Genomic DNA, 21,121 nt, shown 5'->3' with positions numbered 1-21,121 from the left:
TGGGGAGATGTTCGCTAGGAGACCCTCAAAGAACTCTGATCTGGATCCGTTCACGTGTGTCCTGAGATCGCACGCCAGGCACACGGCGGGAGCGGGGACAAGAACCAAGATCAAAGGGAAAATGAACCGTAGAAGAATAGGTCACAGTTTAAGCCTTTGAGAAGTTCTCTCTCTAAAGCCAGAAGCCAAAGACGAAGCAAAGATGATTCTGAAACAGCAGTAGGGTCTGGTAGCACCCGCAGGCAGTCAGGGGAGGCTGTCGGATAAAGGGGCCACTTAACTTGGCTGCGAAGGCTGCACAGTCCTGGGAACGGACAGGTGGCAGAAGGGCATTTCTAGCAGCAGGGTCAGTAGGTGCAAAAACAGAGGCAAAGAGTCTGGCTGGGGCTTGGGGTGTGTAGCAGTCGATGGGAATGCAAAGGCAAGGTAAGTTGGGCTAGGTTTTGAAGAGCCTTGAATGCCGAGCCAAAAGCTTGCAGTTCTAGGCATCCAGATTTCTCCGGAAGGATGCTGAGAAGGAGAGTGACATTGGCTTTGAGCCACTGTGTGCGGAAAAGGTGGAAGGAGGGGGAGACAGGGAGCGGGTTGGGGGGGGGCTGGGAAATGGGTAGTGGGACCCCAGCACAAGACGATGGCCAGGGACGATGATGGAGAGGTTAGGAGGGTAACCCACGGGGGATGGAGGACAGAAAGCTGAACGGGACCCGGGTTTCTGGCTCGGGCGACTGGCGGGTGGTGAGTTCTATTAACCGCAGGCCTCTGATGGCCGCACCCAATGCCCTCCTTTTGGGGGACCTGAATCATGGTTGGCTTAAGGGTATCACGGCCTCTGCAGGGGCTGTACGGCTAGGGCCCCACACTGAACCCCGTAGAAAAGATGGGTTAAGAGACCCTGGAAGAATGAGGCCTGAGACCCTGGCAGAGGTTCAACGTCAGCCTCTGACGTCCCGGTGCTTTGCTTTCGCGCGGGCTCGGGGAATATCGAGGGAGGGCCACGTTAACTCGTTCCTGGATCCCGTTGGGAGGGGAGGCAGGGAATCCCGCTCTCCAGCACCAATGAGAGCCCACAGGTGCCACCAGCCGCCCCGTGCTGGGTCTGAGGGCCACCCCATGCAGTTACACAGGCCCAGCCAAGTGGTGGAGGGCCCTTAACAAGTCCTGAGACCAGGACCGCAGAAGGCCGCCTGCTGGCTACCTCTTGAGCCCAAACACAGCAGGGGTGCTCACCACTCTTCCCCAGCAAGGGCAGGCCGGTGCCAGGCTCACCCCAGACTCCTGGGCCTGAGAGGGCGGGGTCACGTGGAGTTGTGGGCCACCCCCCACCCAGACTGACTTCTGCTCCCTCTTTCCCCCTCTCCGTACCCTAACGTCCCTCCACAGTGGCAACAGCAAAGGAAAGGACATCAACACGATTAAGTCCCTCCGAGTCCTCCGGGTGCTACGACCTCTTAAAACCATCAAGCGGTTGCCAAAGCTCAAGGTGAGATGGGGGCAGGTGGGAGGCCCGTCAGGGTTGCTGCCGTGTACGGTTGGGCAGGTTGAGCACTGCTCAAGGACACGACACTGAAAGGGGTGCTGGTAACATCACATCCATCGTAGATGGATGTATTTATTATTACAGCTTTCCAGCAGATGGCAGTAAAGTGCGTTGACCTGACAGAATCTGTGTATTATGACAATTTTCCATTAGATGAAGCGTCTTGAGGTCAGGATCCCCTTTCCTAATTCCCACGAAGCTGTCGGATGGATAACAGTCGGGCACAACCCTAATGTGGGAAGCAAGAAACTAGGTTTCTGGTCCCACGTAGCTTTTGACTTCTCACCTACCAGTTCTAGGTTCGAGTATCTCCTGTTCCTCAACAGTGTGAACCAGTATTTCCCAGAGCTTGTCATTCAGGAGAAAAGAAAAAGGAAATGAAACGTAGTCATTCAAACGCATCTTTCCAATTGGTGTTCCACCTGAGGACCACCTGTATCCTCTCTTCATGTTTATTTCATCGATCACTTTTTTAAATTTAAGTGATTTTTATTTTTTTTTAATTTTTTCAACGTTTTTATTTATTTTTGAGACAGAGAGAGACAGAGCATGAAGGGGGGAGGGGCGGAGAGAGAAGGAGACACAGAATCGGAAGCAGGCTCCAGGCCCCGAGCCATCAGCCCAGAGCCCGACGCGGGGCTCGAACTCACGGACCGCGAGATCGTGACCTGAGCTGCAGTCGGACGCTTAACCGACTGCGCCACCCAGGCGCCCCTGTGAACGTATTTTAAAAAGAAATTGCGCGTCAAGGTTCTCAAGCGGGAAGAGCAGAAAGAACCCAACAGAAGATAAAACTAAACATGTTCCCAAAAGACAAGATACTGTTCTTAAAATCTAGCCTAAGAGGGGTGCCTGGGTGGCTCAGTCGGTTAAGCATCCGACTCTTGATCTCAGCTCAGGTCACACATGATCTCGCGGTTGGTGACACTGAGCCCCGCATCAGGCTCTGCACTGACCTTGCGGAACCTGCTCGGGATTCTTTCTCTCGCCCTCTCTCGGCCCCTCCCCTGCTCGCGCAGGCGCGCTCTCTCAAAATAAATAAGATCCGGCCAAAAAGATTGCCTGGAAAGGACTTTGAACATGGGCTGAAAAGGAAAAGTATCAGGGTTCGGTGTTAACAGTAGCAATTAAGCAAGATCTTCTGGCTCGCTCGAGAGGATTAAAGACGTGGAAAGTGATTAAGTGCGTTGCCGTGAGATTCAGCACTATTTAGTGTCGGGCTCCTGCAGGCCCTAAGGAAATGTCCCCTGTCACCAGGACTTTGGCACTATCGCTAGCCAATAGGTGGCCGCCCTTTGGACATGAAAGCTTGCTTGCATTGAAACACAGAGAGGCCCAGCAGTATTCAGTTCTGCGGATCTTCACCCTTTCCTGGGTCACGGCCCCCTTTAAGAGCCCCCATGAGGGACACCTGGGTGGCTCAGTCAGCTAAGCGTCCGACTTCGGCTCAGGTCATGATCTCACGGTTCGTGGGTTCAAGCCCTGCGTCCAGCTCTGTGCTGACAGCTCGGAGCCCGGAGCCCTCTTCGGATTCTGTGTCTCCCTCGCTCTCTGCCCCGCCCCCGCTCTCACTCTGTCTCTCTCCCTCTGAAAAATAATATTTAATTAATTAATCAAATTAGATAAAACATAAATAAAAGCCCCCAGGAAAGCTATGCACGCTCTCCCTTGGGGAAAGCTGCCCAAGCCAGCCTGTAGTTCCAGTAGGTTCGAGGACCCTTGTCCGCTTGTGGTTAGGACCCGCTGTGGTTAGAAGCAGAACGGGGTGGGAGACATTCCGGGCCTGGACCCCTGCCTTCTTGGGCAGATGGTGAGAGGGTTCCAGGTCACCCAGGGCAGGATCTCCCGGGCACGTGAAGTCGGCTCTCACCGGCAGAGCGCCCCCTACTGCTCAGCGGTCCAAAGGGCGTGAGAGCGCAGCTCCAGGGGATGGGAAAAGGGGCCACGAGGGAAGCAGGGACACAGAATTAACAGGAAATTCCTTGTCTGCCCGTTTCTCCTGCCCTGAAGAGCTGTGAGCTTGTCTTAGGCTCAGAGAAGCGCCCCGTTTCCCGGGAGTTGAAAACGGCGGGGGCGGGGATTTGATGCACGGAAAGAAAGCCAGGACTGAGTGCAGCCCCAGCACTTACCTCCCAGAGCCGCGGGGCCTTAAGCATGACTTGGCGTGAGGCCTGGTCGGTGAAATGGAAGGATCGTGGGCTGCTGGAGGCAACTGACCGGGCAGGCCCCCAGCCCCTCACGCGCTCTCTCCCCTCCACCCCCCCCCCCCCGCCCCGTCCCCCCAGGCCGTGTTCGACTGCGTGGTGAACTCGCTCAAGAACGTCTTCAACATCCTCATCGTCTACATGCTGTTCATGTTCATCTTCGCCGTGGTGGCCGTGCAGCTGTTCAAGGGGAAGTTCTTCCACTGCACCGACGAATCCAAGGAGTTTGAGAAAGACTGTCGGTGGGTCTCCGCTCTCCTCGGTGCCCCCACCGAGGGGCTGGCGGGAGCGGGGCGGGGGCGGCCCGAAGCACGAGCCACCGGGCTTGGCGACTGGAGTGTTGGGCTCCGGAAGTGAGCCAGGGGCCGCCCGCTGGGGTCTGGAGAAGGGAGGACAAGCGTCGGGGTTGGAGCTCTAGGTAGGATGCGCCCTAAGCTGGCTGCTTAACTCTTCATTCAGTCGCCACGTGGGATCGACCTGGGGGATATTAACACGCGTCCGCGTCCCCTTGTTTGAAAACCTTTACGGGCAGAGGTGTTTCAAAATTCAGAATAGTTTGCAGTTGTTTGGGAAAGATCGTGTACCGCGTGTTCCACGCAGGACGTGACTCCCTCCGCTGGGTCTAAGACATCCCTGTAATCAAAATTTTTTTTTTTTTTGGCGGGGGGTCACGTGACTGTTTGCAGCAAATGGGACGAAAAGCAAGTATAAAGGGCTTCAGGTCCAGGGGGTCAGGTTTTGTTGCCAAACGAATTAGATCAGAGGTGGGTGGACTTTGTCCGCCAAGGGCCAGATGGCGCGTCACTTATGCCTTTATGGAGTCTATGGTCTCAGCTGCAGCTCCCGTGGTGACACGGGGCAGCCAAGGGCACCTGGGTGGCTCAGTCCATTAAGCGTCCAACTTCAGCTGGGGTCATGATCTCGTGGTTCGTAGTTTCGAGTCCCGCGTTGGGCTCTGTGCTGACAGCTGGGAGCTTGGAGCTCACTTGGGATTCTGTGTCTCCCTCTCTCTCTGCCCCTCCCCCACTCACACTCTGTCTCTGCCCCCCCTGCCCCCCGCTTTCTCTCTAAAAAATAAATACACATTAAAAAAATGACACAGAGCAGCCAGACAACACATAAACAAAGGTTCCGATAAAATTTTATTTCTATATTTTTTATTGATTTATTTTTTAGTAATCTCTACACCCAGTGTGGGGTTTGAACTCACTCACAGCCCTGAGATCAAGAGTCACATGCTCTTCCGTCTGGGCCAGCCAGGCTCCCCTAAAATTTTATTTCTAGAAACGAAAACTTGAATGTCGGTGTAAGTTTCATCTGTCACGAATGCATTCTTTCGATTTGCTTTCAACCACTTGGAAACGTAGAAAACCGTTCCTAGTTTGTGGGCCATACAGAAACAGGTGCAGATTCGGTCTGCAAGCCATAACGTTCACCCTCTGAGTTAAGAGGACGATATTTGGCTTTCAGAACTTTCTAGACTTTGGAGTTGTGGACGAGAACTTGTGGGCCCGGAGTCCCGCCCCGCCCATCTTTGGATCATCTTCATGATGGAAATTCTTTTTTAATTTCTTTTATGTTTATTTATTTCTGAGAGACAGAGAGAGAGGGTGGAGGAGGAGTAAAGAGAGGGAGACAGAGGAGCTGGGCGAAGCAGGCTCTGCACTGAGAGCAGAGAGCCCGACGCGGGGCTCAAACTCATGAACCGCGCGATCATGACCTGAGCTGAAGTCAGACGCTTGACTGACTGAGCCACCCGGGCACCCCCTCGTGATGGAAATCGCTAGGCCCTTACCGACGCATGCTGTCGCTGTCGCCGTGTAAAATGTTACGGGCAGCCTGTCGTTATCTCGGAGGCTGTTTCCTGACATTGGAAGGACTCCATTCGGCCGCGGGTCTGGGGCTAAGCCTTGTATCGCTGCCCTAAAAAGGAGCAGCCCCCGTCCCCCTCGGCCTGATGGACCCAGAAAAGTTCCTGTCTCTCTCCCTGCTCTCAGCGCCCCCCCCACGAAGCCTGAGGCTCCCCCCCCCCCCCCCCGGCAGGACTGGAAGTTTTCATGTTGGAAGACAGTGCTGGGTCCTGAGTCAGCTCTCCCGCTGGGAGCAGGGGCCGTGGCCTCATCTGACGACCTCCGAGGGGGTGCGCACGTCCGTCAGAGAGCCGCACGGGGCGGGGGGGGCTTCCACTCCCTGGGCTGAGGGATGCCGTGTGGGCTGGTGGGCCTCCTCGTCCTCTTACCTCTGGTCACCAAAGATGAGGGTCCCCGTCCTCCGTTGACTAACGGCCCCTTTTTTCTGCATCAGCGGCAAGTACCTCCTGTACGAGAAGAATGAGGTGAAGGCCCGGGACAGGCAGTGGAGGAAGTACGAATTCCATTACGACAACGTGCTCTGGGCCCTGTTGACTCTCTTCACCGTGTCCACGGGAGAAGGCTGGCCACAGTAAGTGGCCCACCAGATGGCGCCACGGGGGAGCCGGGGGCCCCCGGGGAGCGGGATGGGGAAGGGCCTGGACCAGGAGGGGTTTGCTCCCGGCTTCCGGAGGTGGGAGACCCCGCTGGGTGCACGAGGGGCCCCGTCACCAGGACAGCAGCCTGGGCTCGTTTGGGGCCGAAGTGCAGGCCTCCCTCCGTGCAGTGCGCCGAACCCGAGGAGTCGGGGCCCTGCACCCTCCCAGATGGGGTGCGGTTTCTAATTTGCAGAAGGGCCCCGTGGACGCAGGCAGTCACGTCCTCTTAACCCCTTCTGTGCTGGTGAGCACAGATCTCCAAGGACAAGGCCTGGACGTGGCATTTTCCAAGTCCCTTTGATGACCACGGGACCGTTCCTCACCCAGACAGGGCCAGTCAGGGTTGTGGTGAGGCCGAATTGTGCAAGTCCGGGGCCGGACCCACGCACACGGGGCCAGTGCTAGCCCATACGGCACCTTTGGGCAAATTTTTTCGGCAGCACTCCCTCAACAGACTTCACTGCCATCTGTCAGAATGTTGTCGGAATGTACCGAATGATTTTGTTCAAATAAGGTACTTCGTGGCCACCTGCCAAAAAGTTGTCCTCGTAAATGCACAAATCTATCATGTCTCCAGTACGAATGGCACCCCTGAGACACAGAGCCCTTGAGCAGTGCACAACCTGTGCAGCTGTTCAGAGCAGCTCCGCAGACACACACTCCCACGTTCATCCCCACTACACCTTCCCGGCACCACCACCTGTGCTTAAATGCGCCCCCCCCCCCAGCACACACGCACTTAGGTGTGTGCCTCCACGACTCCCATACACCCTCCCATCCATCCCCACCAGGCTGGTTTCCCATCCCAACTTGGCCAGGCCTTAGTGGGTGAACGTCGACAGGCCACTTTAAACTGCCAAACCTCAGTTTCCTCATTTGCAAAACGGGGCCGTTAATAACCTCCCTGAGAGGGTTGCCAAGGACATAGATAAAATCATTTCTAGCCCCTGATAGCCCTCAGGACGCGGTGGGAGAGGTAACGGAGAGTGTTGTCCACACTCCCCCCCCAGACGAAGGAGGAGGGAACTCTCCTGGCTTCGTAAAATCACCACAGGAATCGGGGTCGGAAGATAACGACTATTTCCATCTTGTTGCTGTTTTCTTTTAATGTCTCCCTCCATTCCCGTTGCTTGTCCCGCTTCCCCCCTCCCCCTGCTCCGCGCCTCCCAGGGTCCTCAAGCACTCCGTGGACGCCACCTTTGAGAACCAGGGCCCCAGCCCCGGGTACCGCATGGAGATGTCCATCTTCTACGTCGTCTACTTCGTGGTGTTCCCCTTCTTCTTCGTCAATATCTTCGTGGCCTTGATCATCATCACCTTCCAGGAGCAGGGGGACAAGATGATGGAGGAATACAGCCTGGAGAAAAATGAGGTGCCGCTTCCCAGTTGCACCCTTCACTTAAAAATTGACAACTCCCGCCCCCCATCGCAGGCACACACACAGGCACACGCGTGCGTCCAGAAAACAGCTGCTGGGGGCATCTGGGGAGGGCGCAGCAGCATCCTCCAGGCAGCATTCGGTCTGTAGGGCCGCCCTTCATGGGGTTCCCAGAGGAAAACACACCGAAAGAAGGTGTATGTATCAGTCAGTTCAGACGAGGTTATGCCACAGTAACAAGCATGTCCGGAATCTCAGTGCCAGATGCCCACACAGGGATCGATTGATTTCTTGCCCAGCACCGCACGTCCAGGCGGCTCTGGTCCACGTTACCTTTATTCTGGTTGCTCTCCGAGACACTTCAGATCAAGAAGAGATAATGGCAAACCACTGTGCACTTTCGGGGGGGGGGGGGGGTATCTGTGCCCGGAAGCGACCCTTCCATCCACCCATCCACATCTCACTGGCCAGAGGAAGTCACACATCTGTATCTGATGTCCGTGGGGTGGTGAAGTGTAATCTCCCCGAGGGCAGGGTGGTGAATATTTGTGAGTGAAAATCCACTCCTCCCAAGAGAGCGCAGATGCGGCCCTTGGCTCTTCTAGAACCGTCCAAGCTCAGCCAGGTGGAGGACCTGGGAATGCATCCTTCCTCTGCTCTGTTGAGCTCTCACACTGAATGGCCATTATCCCTCCGTCCTTCGAAGGGAAGGAGGAAACGAAGCAAAGAGTTCAGTAGGAAAGAACGGTTAGGTTCGGGTTTGGCCCGCTCGGCAGCTGTGCTGCCTCAGGCAAGTGACTCAGCCTCTCTGAGCCTGCAAAGTAGGGTTGCTGGTGGCGTCCCACGTGGGCAGATGACGACTTCTTAGGGAACCGCGGGTGTTGGCAGGAGGAAACGGGCGTGAAGACCCAACGGGCGTGAGGAATCCTGGCTGGGGGCAGACTCGGCTGACGTGCCCGAGGTCCGGGGGGTGGGGGGGTGCCCCGTGTCCAGCCGCCGGCCTCTCTCCCGCAGAGGGCCTGCATCGACTTCGCCATCAGTGCCAAACCGCTGACCCGACACATGCCACAGAACAAGCAAAGCTTCCAGTATCGCATGTGGCAGTTCGTGGTGTCCCCGCCTTTCGAGTACACCATCATGGCCATGATCGCCCTCAACACCATCGTGCTCATGATGAAGGTGAGCCCCGAGCACCGCCCACACCTCCCAAGGCCGCCCGTGCCCCCCCCCCCCCCCCCCCCCCCCGCAGAGCGGAGCCGCCTGCCGCGAGTCTCCCAGACCGAGCCCCTTCCGACGTCACCTGCGGGGACCTTCCTCCAGGAAGCCCTCCCTGGCCTCCCGTAGCGGCACGAGGCACCCATCTAGCGGTTCACCCACGGGCCGTAATGTCGGTGTTGGGTTGCCCAGCCATCTGCCCCACCGGCCTGTGAGCTCCACAGGGGCCAGGCAAGTCCCGCTCAGCCCTAAATTCCTGGGGTTCGGCACATCCCTGGGCGTGAGGGAACAGGAGGCCCTCAAGAAACGTGCAATGGGTGAAATGAGAAAGGAGGGGCAGGTAAGAGGACCTTGCAACCCTTGGGGCCGCGGAGTCCCGTCCGGGTGAAAAGCCAGGACCTTGCACCCTGTGGTCTAAAGACCAAAGGGCAGGATTCAAGCCCAGCTCCGCTGTTTGACTTAGCATTTAACTTGGCGCCAGGGGCCAGCAACTATCAGGCGTCAGTTTCCCCGTCAATGAAGCGAGGACGATAATAACGGCACCTTCCTCCCGACCTCGAGCGGGGGTGAGGATTGAATGAGGAAGTCCCGGCAAAGACACGGGCACATGTCTCGGCACTTTGAAAACACGCGGTCCCTAAGCTGCCAACTTTTGAATTGGCGAAAAGGGAGTGCCTGCGTTTGCTTGAAACGCGTCTCCGCAAGCAAGCTCTTTTCTCTTTCCATCGTTACAATCCTTAAACGGTTCCAAACAGACAGAAAGGAATAGTACAGCACAGCGCTTCTCGAACTGCTGTGCGTTCACGGATCATCTAGGGATCTTGGTAAAATGTGGATTCTCGGCCAGCAGATCCGGGGTGGGGCCAGGATTCTGAAATTCTAATCAGCATCCCCCGGGATTGCTGCGGGTCCCTGAATACCCGGTCTCCATCACCCAGAGGTGCCCATTTGGAACACGCTCTGTGTTGGCTTCATCTGTTCTCTCTCTCTCTCTCTCTCTCTCTCTCTTTTTTTTTTTTTGTGGTTGTCGTTGTTGTGAGGTGAAATTCACATAACATAAAATTAACCAGTTCAAGCGCACCTGGGGGGCTCAGTCGGTCAAGCATCTGACTCTTGACCTCAACTCAGGGTTGGGAGTTAAAGCCCCAAGGTGGGCTTCCGTGTCCAGCATGGAGCCTCCTTAAAAAAAAAAAAAATAATAATTAACCATTTCAAAGTGTACAATTCAGGGGCAGTTTCGTACAGTCACCACCCTGCGCAACCATCACCTCTCCCTACTTCCAGAACATTTTCATCACCCCAAAAGGAGGACCCGTCCCCGTGAGCAGTCACCGCCCCCCATCCCCCTCCCCCAGCCTCCAGCAACTGCCAGTCTGTGTTCTGTCTCTGTGGATCTATCTATTCTGGACATTTCATCTGTTTTTTTTAATGATTATTTATTTTGAGAGAGAGAGAGAGAGAGAGAGAGGGTGCTTGCACACGTGACCAGAGGAGGGGCAGAGAGAGGGAGACAGAGGATCCGAAGCAGGCTCTGCCCTGTGAGCACAGAGCGACCAGGGGCTCGAACTCACATACCCCGAGATCATGACCTGAGCCAAAGTCCAACGCTCAACCAACTGAGCCACCCAGGCGCCCCAATTTCGTCGATTTTTAAAAATTATTTTAATGTTTATTTATTTTTGAGAGAGAGACAGAGTGCAAGCAGGGGAGGGGCAGAGAGAGAGGGAGACACAGAATCTGAAACAGGTTCCAGGCTCTGAGCTGTCAGCACAGAGCCTGACACGGGGCTCGAACCCACGAGCCGTGACATCGTGACCTGAGCCGAAGTTGGACACTTAACCCGACTGAGCCACCCAGGCGCCCCAATTATTTTAAAGATACCACATATTTTGACCTTAAATTCTTCGGTATGTATTTCCAAGAAATAAGAAAAAAAAACAAATAAGAAATTTTCCTATATATTCTTTTTTTTTTCCTATATATTCTTATGCTTGACAAGATTTCTCTAAGATACGTATTGAATTGTCCCCAAAGTATCTTTTACAGTATGGGTTGTTCTCTGAGCCAAGATCCAAAGGGCTACACATGGCCTCTGGTTGTTGTCTTTTATTTTTTATTAATTTTTTCATGTTTATTTTTAAGAGAGAGGGAGAAAGACAGAGTACAAATGCGGGGGTGCACAGAGAGAGAGGGAGACACAGAATCTGAAACAGGTTCCAGGCTCTGAGCTGTCAGCACAGAGCCCGACGCGGGGCTTGAACCCACAAATCATGAGGTAGTGACCTGAGTCAAAGTCAGATGCTTAACCCACTGAGCCACCCAGGCGCCCCTGGCTGTTGTCTTTTAAATCACTGTCTTCCCCATACTGTTTTTTTTTTCTTGCCCCATGCTGTTGACTTTTTGAGGAAACCAGATAAGTTGAATGAAAACTGTCCCACCTGTGGGTGCGTTAGTCTCCTCGTGGGGTATTGTGGCTTCTCCCACCTGCCGTGTCTCCTGTAACCTGGTCCTCAGGGCTGAAGGTTATAAATTTGAATATAATTAAATAGTCTGGGCAAGAAGACCTCGTAAGGAAGTCTTAGAGTAGCAGTTATCTCTGGGGCAGGTTACTGACTGGGAAAGGGTGCAAGGAAACTTTTGGGGGTGCTGGAAGTGTTCTGGGGGGCAGTCTCATGGGAGTGCACAGCTAAGGGTTAAAAAGGGGGGGGGCGCTGCGCCTGGGTGGCTCAGTGGGTTAAGCCTCGTACTCTTGGTTTCGGCACAGGTCGTGATCACACGGTTCGTGGGTTCAAGCCCCACATCGGGCTCTGCCCTAACAGTGCTTGGGATTCTCTCTCTCCCTCACTCTCTCTCTCTCTGCCCTTCCCCTGTTCTTGTGCTGTTGCTCTCTCTCTCAAAATAAATACATAAAAGATCTGAAAAAAAAAAAAAAAAAAAAGAAAAGAAAATCCCGCAGAGGGGATGCCACAGACCTCCTCCTGCATTCCATCCGGAGCCACATCCAGCAGGCAGTCCTGGGATCTGGGGTGCTAAGGTGGGACTCAAGAAAGTGTGTGTTTGGATGTGAAAAGATTAGCCCAGCCCAGGAACAGCTGGCCGGGGGGGGCCTGGGTCGCCTCCAACAGCATGTCGGGAAGCCCAGTGTCCAGGTCTCGCCTGCCCCAGGACAGGACAGTCACAGAGCCGCCTCCCCAGCTCCCCCCCCCCGCCTGCTGACCCCAACGTCCTTCCTCCTCTCTACTCCAGTTCTACGGGGCCTCGGTTGCTTATGAAAACGCTTTGAGGGTATTCAACATCGTCTTCACCTCCCTCTTCTCTCTGGAATGTCTGCTGAAAGTCATGGCTTTCGGGATTCTGGTAAGTACGGCCTTGGGGCTAGAGCCGTGGGTCGGGGATGGTGGGTGATGATCTCCCCAACCCCAGCGGCAGCTCCAGTGCCCACAGACCCTTGTTAGTCATCCCTGCGTCTGCCAGGTAACAGCAAGGAGACCCAGCCCTTGCCAGGCGCATGCACCTGCCGTCATTCCTCAGAGCGATCCAAACTGGGGGGCGGGGGTGGGGGGAGGGCGGCGATTACCATCCAGTTTAAGGAAACTGAGATCCGGACCGGGCCAAGTCCGTGGTGTCCCAGCCGTTCTAACCACAATCCACAGTCAGGCGTACCTTTTGCGAGGGAGGCAGCACCCAGACGCGCAACTAGACAACCGACGTGAAGTTTTCCAGAATCCAAATCCCGTCTCTGCCTGCGTCACGGGCTCCTCCACTGATGGTGGAGCTTTTCTTTTCTAAATGCAGTTGGTCGCCCCCTAGCCTGTCTTCATCTCCGACTAATGCAAGTGGTCTTAACCTGAAGCCCACTGATCCGTGGGTGCGGGGGAAGGGGGGGGGCGGGGGGGGGGAGAGCTGTGAAATTAGACGTGAGCAGATCACGTCTCTAGTTTTCACAAGCCGCTAACTGGACGTTAACATTTCCTTCCATCTTGAAGGCAGACCAGCCCCTGCAGTGTGACCAGTATTCTCTGTGTCACCGATAAAAATCAGATCTTTCCGTAGCGCGTGACAGAGGCAGCAGGTTCCTCCAAATTTTTGTTCGTGTTCAGCCTTGCTTCGAACGCCGGTGACCGTCAAACCTACCGCCGGAGATTATTTCATGTGTTAATGAAGAAGTGCGTTAATCATTAGATCACCGTTTAAAAATAGTTTTTGATAATTGTATTTCGGTGTAACAGGTGCCCTTGCAATCCTGGGTATTTTATTTTATGCATTTACAAAGCTTCCTCTGAGAAGGTCTTCCCAGGAGGCCAGGGAGGTTCACAGCCCCCCCCCCCAACCAAAAAAAAAAAAAGCCAAGAAGGCCTGAACTGAACTGAACTGATGGGTTGTGTGATGGGGCCTTCTAGAAGGTCCTCCGTGAGTGGCCAAGCTCAGACTTAGAACAGGATGCTTCCCTCTTGCCCACCCACTTTGTCCACCTCTCTGAGGAGAGTGGCCCACAGCCTGTGGCCTCGCCAGGCTGTCAGCGAGGTGGAGGCTGGATTCCCAAGGTGGCAAAGGGTGTTAGTTTGGACACCAGAGAGGCCTCGATTCAACTCACATCCGGGCTGTGTCACCTCACCTCTCCATCGCGAGGGCTCGTCCTCTGCCTCTTCCTCAGAAGAGCCCTTGCGAACCCCAGTGTGCCCGAAGGCTGAGGATGAGGGCTGGCATAGAGTGAGCGCCCCATAAATTCCAGGAAGGGTCGCCATGAGGCCTTAAAATTGAATGATCCCCCAGAGCCAGCCCCGGAAGTTCAGGTTCACTTGGTCAGGTGGGAGCCCCTGAATCCGTATCTTTAATGAGTGCCCCAAGGGGAGTCCAAGATGCATCTAGTGTTGAACACCAGGCAGAAAGGGGAGGCACCCCGCAGCCAGGGCAAGGGCACCGACTCTGCATTTCGGTCCTGGGGATGCCACCAGGATGGGTCACAGAACACGTATGGGGGGGGCGGCAATCAGGCTCTGGCGTGCCCGTATCAGGGTGCAAGCCCCTTTCTAGCTGCGTGGCCTCAAGCAAGGCACATGGCCTTTTTCTCCTGTTTCCACATCTACAAAACAGGAGTACCGTGCATCCGGCCTCCCAGGGCGGAGGGGAGCGTGGTGTAGGTTCAGACGCGGGACCTGCCCAGCCCAGTTGTGCTGTGCGGTTTTTGTAACCCCCGTCGATCTTCTGGTAAATGAAGCGGCTTAGGGCTCCATCCTCCCCGCCCCCGACCATCCCCCAGGGGCCTGCGTGGAGCCGCCCCCTCTGGTTTGGGTGAAGTTCACCATGTGCAGTTTAGGCAATGGGGTGGGAGGGAGGGACCCTTGTCGTCCAGGGGTAAGGCCTATGGCCAGACGCCTAGAAAGTTGCCTTCATTTGGACTCCCCCCAGAAGCACAGCCTGAGATCAGGACTGAGTGCGAGGAATTTATCTGGAAACCCAGGGAACTCAGTGTGGGGGAGAGGAGTGAGGCAGGAGCCAGAAGGCAGCCAGTACAAGGTGTGTTAATAATGGAGCCAGTTCCCACTGTGGGCAAAAGGGGCACAGTTCCCTTGAGGACCAGCAGGAGGCAGCAGAGAGCACATACTGCCGCCTCTTTCCACCTGAGGGGAGAGCCGGGGTATTTATCCTCCAAGGCCCATCAGTCATAATCAAGGGCTGCTCCCAGGGGGAGCCATTTAATTTGCAACCAGAGAAAGACCCTGGGCAGAGCAACGGAAGGTGTGTAGGGGAAATATGAGGGGATATGGGCAGGGCCCCAGCAGCATCTGCCAAAATACCAAAAGTGCCAGTGGAACATGAATTCCTTTTAGATGATTACGAAACAGCATCCGTTCATTGAGCACCTGCTGTATAACCAAACTCCACCCCCCCCCCCCCCCCCCGCTTCACATTCATTATCTGATTGCTGTTATACCCCTGTCTTCCAGAAGAGGGCTCCAAGGCCCAACCAGTCCCAACTCCGAGACCCTTTCATTCCTACGCGCTGAAAATAGTTTGAGCCTGGAAAGCACAGCTCCAAAGCCTGAGTCCTTCTCTGTGAGGCAGAGGGGCTGCCTCAGGGCCAGACGCTCAGGGAAGGAACAGACCAGTCAGAAGGGGACCTGCGAGCCCCACGCTGGTCCCCGCTTTGTGAGGGTGCTGAGAAAGCCTGTGTTCGGTGTGGGTCCCACTGAGCCCGGAGGGGAGGGCTGTCTGTTTGAACCAGACCCTTGGATTCAGACAGAGGTGCTGCTCGGCGTGGGCTCAAACGGTGTGGAATGTTTTCACAAATACTCCTCTGCGCAAAACCTGTTGGCTATAACTAGACACAGGCGGCCCCATCCAACCGCAAGGGGACCAGAAAGTGCAGCCTGGCACGTGCCCCGAAGGCGTTTCATGCCCCTGTTACCTTTCCCCTTCTTCAGATTAGGAAGTGGAAGAAATGAGGGGTTAAGTCACTGGCCCACAGCCATACAGCAGGATTCGAACCCACAGTCCACTGTCTTAGCGAGCATGCTGTAGCAGGTGCGGTCTTGAACACAAACCCTAGACTCGAGCTGAGTTCAGTCCTGACCCTTCACCTCTGTGCTGCTCACCTCAGAAGGTGAGCGGCATCCCACTCCGAGCTTCCGTCGCCTCGGGTAAAGCGGGTGACAATCCTTTGCTCTGAGGGTCCATGTGAGGATCCCAGTGACATCGTTTATTTTTTTTTTATTAAATTTTTTTTTCAACGTTTATTTATTTTTGGGACAGAGAGAGACAGAGCATGAACGGGGGAGGGGCAGAGAGAGAGGGAGACACAGAATCAGAAACAGGCTCCAGGCCCCGAGCCATCAGCCCAGAGCCCGACGCGGGGCTCGAACTCACGGACCGCGAGATGGTGACCTGGCTGAAGCCGGACGCTTAACCGACTGCGCCACCCAGGCGCCCCCCCAGTGACATCGTTTATAAAGCATCTCGGGTCTCAGGGAGCCCTCAGATAGGTCATAAAGACAGGCAAGCCCAAAGGACAGCCCTCGTTCTCCAGCAGAGCGACACCGGGCTTTGGAGGCCCCCCCCTGGGGCCAGGAGAGCCATGGGGGTCCCAGGGAGGGGGACTCAGAGCAGGTGATATTAAGCAGCCCATACAGCAGCACTTTGCTATTTGAATGACCACGCGTGTTGTGGGCACTCGGGCTGATCAGCAGCCGTGCCCCTAATGCACCCCGGGGCCGGCCGTGGCAGCCAGGCGTGGAGCCCTGTGTTGGCATCTCTGTCTTGTGGGTCCCCATTCTAGAATTATTTTCGTGATGCCTGGAACATCTTCGACTTTGTGACTGTTCTGGGCAGCATCACCGACATCCTCGTGACTGAGTTTGGGGTAAGTTTCCCACCAGCTTCTCTCTGGGTAGCTCCCGGCTGGGTGGAGAATGGGTGGCTGGGGGTGGGGGGGAACCTTCCAAAAGCAGCGGTCCCAAAAGCCACAGCTGACTCGGGCCAGCGCTTGACTGTGACCAAAGAGGGAGAAGCGGGGACTCCAGGGGCAAGGGCAGCCCCTCGGGAGGGCGGCTCAGGGAGACGGGGGAGCCCAAAGCCACAGCTGTGGGGCCAGCACTGCAGTGTGAACTTTCCTGCATCTCGGCTGTTGACCATTGAATCAATAATATGGATGAGTGCATTGAGATAATTAAAGGATCCCAAGGCTGAGCCCTACCCCCAAACCCCACACAGTGTTGGGGACCCATCCCACTCCTAGGTCCCCAGGATGTCCACCCTCTTCTGTCCCCAGGCTTGGGAGGCTTGCAGCTTGGGGAGGGGGGCGGTCCCTAGACCTCCGTGGTGGCCCCATAGGCCACATCATCCTTCCCCCTCATCTGAGAGACTCAGGGCCCCAGAGCTCCTATCTCAGATACCCTCTTTGGCCATTTTCGAGTAAGCCCAGGCCTGGGAGCCCTCAGGAAAGTGGTGGGGAGGGCAGGAAATCCTCACAAGGGGAGCAAAAAGGGCAAAGACTGTTGAAGCCAGGGGTGGGAAGGGATATCAACCTCATCAAAATAGCAGTAAAAATAATGGCCGACTTAGTTGCGTGGCAGGCACAGTGCCAAGCGATTCACGTGGATCAGCTCGTGGTACAGGTCAGGGGGTCGGTAGATAAAAGGATTCCTTTGGGGGGGTTTAACTGAAGGGATTGGAAAGCAGAGACTACTCACAGAGAGGAGGGGAAGAGGGCCGACCAGGATGGCAAAGCGCGGGGCACGCAGCCACCGTGAGGAGCTGTCACCTGCCCAGGTGCTGAAGCGGGGAGGAAATCTGAGCTGGGGTGGGGAGGGGCCGCCCAGCAGGAGCCGTGGACCTGCGGGGACAGAGCCTGTGCCCGAGAGGAAGGCCAGAGCAGGCTCAGAGCATCAGGGGAGAAATAACCCAAGCCCATCTCTCCCCCTGCCCTCCATCTCCTGCCAGTGCTTCCCGTTGGCCAACCTAGCCAGAAGGGAGCCAGAAGGCCAGGGAGCAGGGGGTGGGGGAGGTGCTCAGAACAAGCAGAGAAAAGTGGAGAATACACCTGGTTGGGGTGTGGCCCGGCGAAGAGGGTGTTGCCCCATTTCACAGATGAGGAAGCTAGTGCCCAGTGCTCGGGGAAGCGAGGGACCTGCCCAAGGTCATGCACGCACCCAGACCTGGTAACTCCTGAGGCTCACTGGGACGAAAGAGCTACACAGAAAAGGAGGCCATTCTCTGATGGGTCCCTGGCACCTCCCTCCCAAGTGGTATCCTGACCATACCTCTTTGCCCTGAGCTCCACTGAGCCAGAAATTCTCCCTTCCCTTCGTCCCATCCCTAACACCTTCCTCTAGGGAGGTCAGCGGGGGTGTCCCCGACCTGGGCCCCGTGCTCTGGCAGAGGACCAGAGCCCCGGCCTCATCTTCTGTCCTGAGTCTCTAAGAGATCCAGAGCTCCGACTGGCAGTCACCCAGCTGAGCACAAGACAGCTTTGAACCAGTACGAGAGGTTGGAAGGGTGGCCCCGCACCCCCCGCAGAGCACGCGGAGGGAGTTGGTTGAAACCTCCAGTGGCCAGGAGTAAGCGGTCCATAGGGCTGGACCCCCGCGGCCCGGGCTCCGGACTGGCAGGACAGGGAAGGGCATCAGGGCTATTCAGTGAGTCGAACAGCCCTCCCCACAAGCTGTTTGACTTTGCCAGCCTACGTCACCTCTGCTCCTGTAGCGTGGGGATAACTGTTGTAATTAACCTCCCTGGGTCCTTGCCAGCTTCACGTTCACACATGCATCCGGTAGGCACTCACTGAGCGCCTGCTGTGTGCCGGGCACTGTCGTAGGTGCTGGAGACCGTGAGCAAAGCCAGACCAGACAAGAACGCCCGCCCCCACAGGGCTGGCATTCTAGGGAAGGAGCTGGCAACCTTTAACACGCGTGAGCAAGCCACGTGAAGGGTTTGGCACAGAACCTGCCAGGAAATAGATCGTTCACAAATGGCGGTTGTTATTCTTACTGCTACAGCTGTTGCTATTATTACTGGGAGCATCCTTGGGTCTGCAGTGGGCCTTCCACTGTACTTGGGTTTTCCAGTCACCTCCCCCACCCCAGCCCCCGGGGCCCTGGATCAGAATCCTTTGGAGGGGAAGGTGGAGGCTGGGTGTGTGGACCCTTTCGGGATGTTATGCTCCTCCCAACCTGGGCTGAGGGGAGGCCTGCCCTGCGGGGCAAGGAGCCCACAGCCACCCGTCTCTGCCTCCCAGGTAAGCCCGCCAGGTTCAGGCCAGAACCCCGCCAGGCTGAGGCAGGGGGCGCCAGACGCTTGGGAGGGCAGATCCCCGGGGTTGTACGGGAGGGGGAAGGGCTGGAGGCCCACTGGGCCTCAGCTGCCGCCCCCTAGTGGCCGGGTGACGGGAGGTTTGCCCTGCGTGCGATGGTTAATGACTGTTTCTTGTCTTGTCTCTTTTCATGCCTGCTCTTTAAACTGTATATTGGCACAACGCCGTCTGAAAAACTCATCCAATCAAAATGCACTATGAAATTCATTTGTTCATCCATGACATGGTCTGTGTGTTCATACACCAATGACTATCTCCCAACCCACCACCCCCACTCCCCGCCCGGGAACCGAAACCCATTGGTGTTTTGGCACTGGTTACAAATCAACCTAAAAAACGCTGAACACGCCTCCCCAACTGCCCCCGCCCGCCCGCTCCCCCTCCATCTTCAACATCTGCATCTAGAATCCGGTTGGTCTTACTTCTTTCTGAAGTCTAAATGCCTTACATTAACTGTGAACGCATCTTCTCGTACCAGCACTGCACGTCCCGCCCTGGGCTTTCTGGACTTGGGTTGCCTGATGCATCCCGCCCTCCCCCAGCACCCCTTCCCCGTCTTGTCTGTCCGTCTCCCCAGCCCACCCCCCCTCCCTCCTCCTTCCTGCAGTCTCTCCCTCCCTCCCTCTCTCTCTCTCTCTCTCTCTCTCTCTCTCTCTCTCGTTTTTACTGGGCTCTGAGTTGGGGTTTTCTGTGTGGGTTGGTTTGCGTCTTTTGCAAAGCAAAGGGTTTGCTCCAGCAGGACTCCTCAGCTGGGTGGGCCTCCCGCCCCATCCCGTACACGCGTCCCTACACGCCGAGCCCCTGCAACACCCAGACATCGCTCCTGTCCCCCCTGATCAGCTCCATGGGGCCTGGGCCCTGGGAAACTCCAGGCCCGTGGGTGTGACTTTCTAGAGATGTAAATCTCCCAAGTCCGAGGAGGCCGGAGGGCCGGACAGCAGGCAGGCAAACACTCCCAGACAAGGGAAACACGGAAGGGCCAGGACTCGGGCCGGCCAGACGAGACCCTCTCCCGGAGCCCCGGCCTTCACGTGCTCACGTAACCGCCCCCGTACACACAGTCAAGGCACACAGGTGCCCTCGCCCCTTTCCCACATGCGCCCTCTCTCTCCCTTCCTCTCTTGTTCTTGTGCTGCTCCTCTCTCTCCTCTGCCCACGACACACGCACACGCACACAGACACACACACGCACACCTGTCCCTCCCTGTTACATCCATCCAGCCTGCCCCCCACATGCCCTGTCACAGCACACACCATCTCCTCCTCTGTCGCCTCACGGATTCGGCTCCTTGCTCACTTCTCATTCCGGTACCTTCCATCTGCCTCCGCCCCACGCCCGCCACCTCGGAGCCCCGTTGAAGGACTCCCGGAACGGCATCTCTGCGCCAGGACCCCCCCCACCCCTAACCAGTACCACATGCAGTCATCCGCCAAACAAACGTTGAAAGATTGCAAATTCGGTGCCCCAAGTGGAGTGGCGGGCTGAAGCGGGCAACATCACTGCCACCGCCTCGCGGGTCGAAGTGGGAAAGCTGGGCATTGGTCGAATAGGCACTCGAAGCCACCTGAAGTTATAACTGGGTCCGGAGCTAAAGAATGAGCAGTGTTAACAAGGCAAAAGAGCGGGGGGAAGGGCATTTGAGGCCCAGAACAGCACGGGCAAAGGCCCTGTGTCAAGAGGAATCATGCAGGGGTCGGGGTCTGCAAGCTGAGGGGGTGTGGCTGGAGCAGAGAGGGAGGGAAGGCTGGCCCAGGAAAAGTGAAGAGGGCGGAAGGGGATAAGCCCCTGGGGCCTAGCGGAAGCCGGGGAGCATTTAGAGCAGGGGTAGCATTGGAAGTGTGATTAGACAGGATGGCGAGGCTGTGAGGCAGCAGCCGGTGGCGGCCGGGGAGGGAGGGGGGTGTGGAGGGGGGGAGGTGCTGGGCCACAATGGGGAATCCCCAGCGAGAGGGGACTGGCCGTCTGAGCAGGGGCTTCTCCGGACCCGGGGATAGGTTAGGTCTGGACTGGGGGAGGAAGGTACCTGGAGAGATCGGAGTCTGGCTTGAACTGGGAGATAGAATCTAGGGGATGCCAGAAGAGGAGCAGGTTAGGAGAAGAGAACAGGTGTAGAGCACAGCCGTGGCGTGTCTGAGGTGCCTTTAAGAGCACCCCGGAAGAAGTCGGGCCAGGCGAGTGGTTATGGGGTCTGGAGCTCAGAGGCAAAGTCGGCTGAGATGGGGGCTGCCGGGGGCAGGATTTCTCTGGAGCCCTCAGGTGGCTGGTTCCCATGTCTTCCTGAGCTCTCGCGCCCCTGAGCACCACAAGCCTTCCGGGGCCTGCATCCCACCCCATCGCCCTTGAGCCAGGAAGCACAGGGCAGCCTTGAAGGACAGCATAGCTGCTCCTTCCGGGCTTGTGGATGGAAAAGTGGGAGCTAGGAAGAGGGAAGTCGCCAGTTCTGCGAGCACTTGAAGGACTCGATGCAGA

The 21,121-nt window shown here is 56.4% G+C and overlaps 1 protein-coding gene across 14 annotated transcripts in view; it reads left to right on the top strand.

The window, feature by feature from the left end:
• The window catches only part of CACNA1A (calcium voltage-gated channel subunit alpha1 A), a 213,245-nt gene that overhangs the window by 164,321 nt on the left and 27,803 nt on the right, over positions 1-21,121 (top strand). For 10 of the 14 annotated variants that reach the window (XM_043586739.1, XM_043586749.1, XM_043586745.1 and 7 more), the window contains 8 exons: positions 1,381-1,480; positions 3,823-3,983; positions 6,046-6,183; positions 7,421-7,622; positions 8,643-8,807; positions 12,090-12,200; positions 16,120-16,203; positions 19,057-19,062. In XM_043586739.1, the coding sequence (XP_043442674.1) occupies positions 1,381-1,480; positions 3,823-3,983; positions 6,046-6,183; positions 7,421-7,622; positions 8,643-8,807; positions 12,090-12,200; positions 16,120-16,203; positions 19,057-19,062 (967 nt within the window). The remainder of the gene's footprint in view (positions 1-1,380; positions 1,481-3,822; positions 3,984-6,045; positions 6,184-7,420; positions 7,623-8,642; positions 8,808-12,089; positions 12,201-16,119; positions 16,204-19,056; positions 19,063-21,121) is intronic. The other 4 variants (XM_043586748.1, XM_043586747.1, XM_043586746.1 and 1 more) reach the window with 1 other exon arrangement.

This window comes from Prionailurus bengalensis, chromosome A2, assembly GCF_016509475.1.
Source record: "Prionailurus bengalensis isolate Pbe53 chromosome A2, Fcat_Pben_1.1_paternal_pri, whole genome shotgun sequence".
NCBI lineage: Eukaryota > Metazoa > Chordata > Mammalia > Carnivora > Felidae > Prionailurus > Prionailurus bengalensis.
Note: the sequence above shows the minus strand (reverse complement) of the source record. Positions and strands in the feature narration are given on the sequence as shown.